Source organism: Gavialis gangeticus, unplaced genomic scaffold (assembly GCF_001723915.1).
Source record: "Gavialis gangeticus isolate Ggan-Ray unplaced genomic scaffold, GavGan_comp1, whole genome shotgun sequence".
NCBI classification, from domain to species: Eukaryota; Metazoa; Chordata; order Crocodylia; family Gavialidae; genus Gavialis; species Gavialis gangeticus.
The window spans coordinates 17,911,709-17,919,502 of NW_017729004.1; the positions used below are offsets into that span (position 1 = coordinate 17,911,709).

General features: G+C 41.8%; 1 protein-coding gene across 1 annotated transcript in view; it reads left to right on the forward strand.

The window, feature by feature from the left end:
* HTR5A (5-hydroxytryptamine receptor 5A) overlaps positions 1–3,607 on the forward strand; it is a gene marked incomplete at its 5' end in the record, with an annotated part of 4,538 nt that extends 931 nt beyond the window's left edge. Inside the window, one exon of the mRNA XM_019507943.1 lies at positions 916–3,607. Coding sequence (XP_019363488.1) covers positions 916–1,248 — 333 coding nt within the window. The remainder of the gene's footprint in view (positions 1–915) is intronic.
* Between the last annotated feature and the right edge of the window lie 4,187 nt (positions 3,608–7,794).

Genomic DNA, 7,794 nt, shown 5'->3' on the forward strand with positions numbered 1-7,794 from the left:
GGTGAGCTTTAGGTGGCAGGTGTGGGTAGCTGCCAGGGCTGGGGGGTGAGGGGGGGGCAGTGTTCGTTTTAAACCGGGGACCTGCTACGTTCTGTGACCGTTTTGGGACGCCGGGAGGCCCAGGCAGAGGCTCTCTCTGTAGGTGCAGTTTAGGCGGTCAGGGAGGTGTATCTCTACCCACCAGGCTGCAGGCTCTGGGTAAAGGTGAGGCCGCTGCATTCCCCGAGCGTGGCTTATCCGTGCCAGCTGGGGCTTTGAAATCTGGCCCTGTGTGAACTGGGAGCAGGTGGGAAAACAGAGGTGCCCTCCATGCATGGACACACACACACACACAGCCAGGAAGGATGTGGCTATCTACACACACACGCCCTTAAATTACGTCATTTTTTTCTGTTAGAAAAGAGCTGTGTCTGCACACATTGCCCCTCTCCCCCTTAGAAATTGCTGACTTATTGTGCTGCTGCAAGGCTATCTTGAAATGCATTCAGGAGCCGTAGGGATTGCTCTGGTACCATAGGGTGCCTGCTCCCCCAGCTTGTTGTCCTCCTTCCCCATCAGGTGCCCTGTAGTTAGAAGCAGCACCCAGGACGCTGAACAATATGTGAGCGTTTGTCCCATCTTATTGATGGAATTAGACTCTGTGAAATCTACACCATGTGATTGTCATAATGTGTGAGCAATTGGGTATACGCAGTTTTCATTGCCGCCTTCAGTTTCCTAACCTCAGTTATTCACAGCTCCCTGTTGCAGAGTAGGGATATGCAGCCAGAGTCTCTGGAATCAGTAAGACGAGCCAAACATCCTCAGCATCCCCCACTCTCGCAGTCTCATTTTGGTAACATCTGTGATATACATGGTCTGACAACTGGCAGCTGCTCAGGTGCATATGCTGAAGCTTGTGCTTGTGTTTGGCAGGTGAAGGAAGCCTCCCAGCAACCACAGATGGTCTTCACCGTTCGTCATGCCACTGTTACCTTCCAGACTGACGGGGACACGTGGAGGGAGCAGAAGGAGAAGAAAGCTGCCCTCATGGTGGGCATCCTTATTGGGGTCTTTGTGCTGTGCTGGATCCCCTTTTTCATCACAGAACTCATCAACCCTCTCTGCTCCTGTGACATCCCTCCCCTTTGGAAGAGTATTTTTCTATGGCTCGGCTATTCAAATTCCTTTTTTAATCCACTGATCTACACAGCATTCAACAAAAACTACAACAATGCCTTCAGAAACCTGTTCTCCAGACAGCACTGAGCAGCTGGAAAGAAAAGGAAAGAAAAGCACCCTGATTCACCCTCTACCCTTCTTAGCAAATCCGACACAGGCAGAAAAGCCCTGATGCTCAATGCCAGCAACGCAGATATCGCCAGACTCAAAGACTGCTCCAGAAATTCAGCTGTCCTCACAGACTCTGCCCCACCTTCTACTTTTCCACACTTCAAGTCAGTCTCATTTAGCACTTGTCCTGCAAACAGTGCACAAGATACTATACCAGAATATCCTTTTCCGGTACGTGACTGTCTGCACCCTCTCCTCTTTGCTGATGGTGGCCAGGAGGAGTCTGGGGACAAGAGTAAGGCAATCAGTGTGATGTCAAGGGACTGTCTACAACCCAGCGCCCGCTGGCTGCTCTCTGCATCTCAGAACTTTAATTTTCACCTTTTCATGTGCAAAGTCAGACACCTTTCTTGCGACTGTGTGAAACCAGGTCCTACTATTTTGTTGAAAAGACTGTGCCTTTCAGAGGTGAAGAATGGAGTGTGTGTTGCAAACAGAGATAAGTTTTACCCCTAAAAAGGGCTGTGTCCCCCAAATCCAAACACATGAGAGAGATGCAAGAAAAAGCTTCTGCATAGTGGGTCTGTCAGTGGGGAGGGTTTGCCATTAGATTCTATGGAGCAAGTTTTTCTGCATTTTATTTATTGTGGAAACTTAATGCATGAGGCACAGGAGGGAGAGAGAGAAAGCAGGGTGAACCCACCTCTCTCATTTTCATGCTGCCGAACTGAAAACATCTGTTTCATGCATTTCCTGAGTTAGTTACAATTAGATGTTCCTTAGCTGTAAATGTTAAGTGTAATATCTGTGTCACACAAGGGACATTATACTAATTCCTGGATGTAGTTTAAAAAGTTTTAGGGCAGATCTTCTGCAGCTACTTGGGGAGAAAAAAATGTATTTCAAAACTCGCATCAGTTAAGAGCTGGGTTTTGCTTTTTAAGGGTGTGACTCAGTTCCCACTAAAGTCAAAGGAAAGTCTCCAGTGACAGCTGGTGTTGGGTTGGGGACTACATGCATGTAGTGACCAGTGTAGTCTCACGCTGGCAGCCTAAGTCTTCTAGGAATATACCAGAGGGGAAGCCTGGCTTGGACAGCCGCCAGGCTTCTGTGCTTTAAGTACAGCCAGTCACCAGACCTGCCTTCCCTCTCAGGCAGGATCATTTGGAAATAATATCCTTATTTCACCCTTTCTCCTGTACGAATTGGCCTTGGCTGCTAGAGATTGTTTTGCTTCCTTAGCACCCTTTCACAACATAATTATAGCAGCCGGCATTTCACACAATCACAGAAATAAAGATAGATTTTTGTACCTTAAGATGACAAGTTTTCAGATACAGAACATTTCCATTAAGTGTCAGTTCTTGAGGTACAATCTGTACAGTCAAATTGGAATTGGAGAAGACTTTAAGATGGGAATCAGAGTGACATGATTTCAAACTCTGATCTCTCCGGAAGCAGAGATAAGAGAAAAAAACCCAGCAACCCTGTTATAAATCAGTGGTTAGCTTTCTAGGGATGTCTAGGTTCAGTGGTGGTTCATGAAACAGCAAACCGTAAAGCTACTCCTAGCTCTTCAAAACTAGGCAAACATCTTGGCCTGGCTCGTGAAATGTCGTTTAGCTTTCAGCATTGTGACCAATGTGTCCCTAAGGCTCCACCAGTTGCAGGTGGAAATAATGGAAGCAGGTTCCAGCTATCAGAAACACGGGGTGAAATTCTGGCTCTGCTGAAGGCAAAACTCTCATTGATCTCAAAGGGGGCAGCATTTCACCAGAAGTCTCTTACACTGGTATTTCTTCTTCTTTTTTTTTGTATTAATTATAGGAGCAAGAGAATGAGTGGGAGTCCCCTTGAGCAGGTTCTCGGATCAAAGTTTTGTGCTAAACATGAACAAACTCTAACGAAAAGCTTTCTGATGCATTTGTTGTATGGTTTCAAACTATTTAAACTATTTTGAAAAGTAGCTTGATTGTATCTGATATTCAAATAAACTGCTGAACCACATTCTCATTGATGATGATCAGCTTGCATGCTCTGTCAGCACATGACTATGAAAAAAAAAGGAAAATTGGTTTCTATTGAGAAATTATGACCTTTTTTTGGTTCAAAGTCGCAATGGCAAGAACAGCAGGAAACTAATGCTCTGCTCATCATCCAGGGCAGAGCTTTACCAGCTGGTGAAAGTAGGATTGAGACTCAAGAGGTCTGGGCAGCTCTGTTACACAACAGTCACAACCTACCACTTCATTGCTTGCATTGTCCATCATACCCATTGTTCTTTTTTGTGCAAGGTTTTGCACTTAACCATGAATAAATGACAAATATAAACTCAGTTCTGGTGTGGGTAATACAATTCCTGCTTAAATCACTTAGAGATGTGCCCATTTTATGCCAGGGCTGCATTAAGTTTCAGGCATCTGATGCCCTTAGTTGTATCCTATTCTTATTTGTGCTAGCCTCAAGCACAGTGCAGGCAAGAGCTCTTGCTTGAAAGGGTTACCAAATGATACTAGGGAACTTTGTGTCTATCATTCTGCATTATCTTGACTCAGATCACATTCACATTCATTTAATAAACTGCATACTCATGAAATCCATACATTTCTGTGAGCAATAACTACCGATCAGTGGCACTCATGTATTTCCTAATACCACAGTTAACACCCACAGTGCAGAGAAAACCCTGAAGCACAGGACTCAGGACTTCAGAATTTGATTCTATTTCTCATTCTAGTGATGTAAGGAATGTGAGAGATCAATATTTGTATATAAAAGATCACTCCCAAGGTTCATGTCTAAAACATGATGGGAGATATGATCTGAGCACAAACAGGAGCATGGATTCTAATCCCAGCTCTGAAGCCTTGGCCAGTCACTTAATATACAAATAATTATTCAATATATTTACTTTGAAGTGTGTCCAAAAGCTCAAGTTAGGGTCCAGAAGTGCTAGCCACTATATAAAGATAGTTCTTGCTCAAAGACCTTATCTCTAAATCTCAGACCTAGTCTCTAAAATAGGAATACTAATACAGATGCATTTACCTTGCAGAGAGGTGGGGAGAGTTAATTACTTAACAGTTATAAAACACCTTCAAGATAGAACACTGTAAATGGTTAGAAGTAGGCTTTGATGGCTAAAAAATAATATTGAAAGATTTGCTTTTAGAAATTGGATTCTTAAAAACTGGTAGATAAGTAGAATTGGGGGGGGTATTTTGTTTTCTTTGCCTGCATTACTCTTATCTACTATCACTGGATAGCAATAAAATTTGCCTATTATTGAATTTAAAAAATCGTAGTCAGTCTGAGGGTTTAGGTCCACCCAAAACAAAGTATCAAAACTGAGTCATAAATCCAGTGCCAACAGGCTTCAAATGAATTTCAATGAAGAATATACTATCATGATTATTGCTCTTCCTATGCCATTTATTGACACTGTTATACCCCCCAAAGCATCAAACTAACCTTTTCTGTATTTACAGTTAATACATTTTCCTTTCAGTGCTATGATAGGCCAAAGAACAGGCTAGAACACCTGTACTTAAGCTTAATAAATAGATTAAATGTGGTGTGTGCTGAACACTACCGGCTGAATATCCTTTTATCACATGAATGCTTATTACCAAGGCTTAGGGCACCACAGTTTTTAAAGCAATCTGTTCTTTTCATTTGCTGTCTTTATTTTAGGGAGGAGAGAAGGTCACATATAATTGTCCTTTGATTCAAACCTCATAAAGAAACCTCATAAAGAAACAGACTGACTTGACAGATTTTTTTCCATGAAATGTTATTGAATGACTTTTATAATGTGATCAGATAAGGTAGTTGCATGCACTGTACGGTGGGAGAATGTCCTCATGTGCCATGAATTTGACCGGACATGTTATTAAACTGGTTGCTGAGACACAGTACAAAGTCTTGTAGCAACAGTTAAAAAGGGGTGATTCTGACCAAAGAAAGTGCCAGATCATTCAAGTTCTAGCTGAGCTTGATCCATTACAAGCACTTGCTGTTGGATATAGTTATTGATACTGAAATACAACAGGTATTGTGGTCACGGTTGCTTTTACATGTTTACAGTTCTGTTTGTAGTCTGAACTGAACAGCCCTTTTATATGTTGGTGCGCTGCAGTACACTGAATAGAGCTGATACTGTACAATACCTGAAGAAAGGTGTTTGTGCCCAAAAGCTTGCAAGTAACTTTTTTGCAACTATTTAGCTGGTCTAATTAAAGATATCACATTTACTCAAAGAATCTTGTCTGCCTATGTCATTAGACCAACACGGCTACAACCAACAACCTGGATACTGTACTAATGCACACAAGAGAACACACTGTTGGGAACCGGGGTTGTTACACTCTTGTGTCAGACCACTCACTTTTAGTGAAATCCTGGTCCTGATGAAATCCATGCGGAAACTCCAATTGATTTTAATCATTTTTAAGAGCTGGCTAAGGAGCTCTCTGCTCTGTTATTGCTGATTCTCAATAATTCTTGGAGCACTGGGGGAAATTTCAGAAGACTGGAAGAAAGCCAGTGTTGAGCCAATATATTGAAGTGTAAATGGGGACAACTTAGGTTATTATAGGCCTGTCACTCTGTATGTATTTCACAGTCATGGTGCAATAATGGAATGGCTGACACAGGACCTGATTAATAAAGAATTAAAAAGGGAATATAATTAATGCCTATCACATGGGGTCACGTAAAATAGGCCCTGTCCAACTAACTTGATACATTGTTTGATTAGACTGGAGTTTTGGCTGCTGAAAGTAATATGTTTAGGAAATTTCTACACTGCAGCAGGTGCATGTCCCATTTGCCCAGGCAGGGATGCTTCCTACTGCCATACCCCTTTGCTTCTTCTTTCCATGCTACAACCCCTGAAGTACAACAGTATCTTTCCCTTCCCAGCAGCCAAGGTCTTGGGAGCAACTGGGGGGGATGCTGGCATCACCAGCATAGTACCAGGTTCAGAAAGCTTGAGTGGAAGTGGATGGGTGGGAAGGATGTGCTAGATAGGCTGCTGCTGTGAAGTAGACATCCCCTTATACTTTTGTAAGACATGTGACTTTGTACCATGGAGCACTTTCACTAAGAAACTAGAACAATGAAAAATCAATTCAGCACACATTCAGTGGTTTAATATAAATGACGGGCTTCACACTGTAACTGTAAGTGGGGAATCATCATCAAACAGGTACTTGTAGAAGGGCCCTGAAGGGATCAGCTCTTGTCCCCTTGCTATTATATGTATCAATAAGTAAAACCTTGCTGCTAAAATTGCAAATGACACAAAGATGGCAGGAGAGGTAAATAATGACAGCAAATCACCAGTAGAGAGAAGTGTGGGACAAACCAGATGCATAATAATACAGATAAACATCAGGTTAAATATCTAGGAAGAAGGAATGGAGGCCAAACTTTAATGACGGAGCACTCTATCCTGGTAAACAGTGATTCGCAAAAGAATTTGGGGTCACAGTGTGTCATTAGCTGATGACAAGTTCCCAGTTCAATGCTCTGGCCAGAAGGGCCAGATATTTAGCTTCCTAGATATTGAACTTGCTGTTTATCTGTATTAATATCCTTGGAAATATAAGCATGGGAATAAGCAAGCACAGACAGGGGGTATTCTGTCTCTCTCTCTATATATATATTTGTCATTAGGGCAACTGCTACCAGGATAGTGTGTCCAGTTCTGGTTTCCAAAGTTCAAAACAGACATTGATAAATTAGAAACAGTTCAGAGATGAACCAGAAGAACCAATATGGGATTGGGAAACTGGCCTTTAGTGAAAGGGAAGAAGCTCAGTTTATTTAGTGCATCAAATAAAAGATTATGGAGTGATTTGATCACAGACTAGATATACTGGTACCTAAATGGGGTATTAATTGATTGTGAGTTTCTCAAACCAACAGAAGTATCATAAACAACTGAAAGATAAAGCCAGATACACCCAGGGGAGAAGCAATGTACATATTTGTAACAATGGAGGTAATTAAGCACTGGAATAAAGGTTGTGGTGAATTCTCCAGCACTGCCAAGGTTGGAGGCTTTAGAAAAAATAGTTCAAGTAACAAAGAAGTTTACTGGATTCATATTTTCCATGTTATACAGGAGGTTGCATTAGATGATTACAGTTGTCCCTTCAGGCCTTCCAATCCACATATGCATGAATACAGCAATTTCACTGTGGAAGTTTTGGTTATCTCAAGGAATTTATCACCTACCATCATAGCCTCCATTCACCTTTGAGTATTTTGTATAAGTGAAAATAGGGAAAAATAAAAAAGTCCCAAGTTTTAAGCTAAAATATAAAATGTTTAGACATAGATTCTGAAGTCTCTGAAAACCATTTATTACACTGTTTAATGACACCTTTCTGAACATATTAGGGCAACTCACCCTTGTGTGAGCTTTATATACATGGAAAATGTCAGCCTGAACAGCTGAAATTTGCCAAAGTTACAAGGAAATGGCAACAGGGGTTACAAGGGAAATGTTAAGCA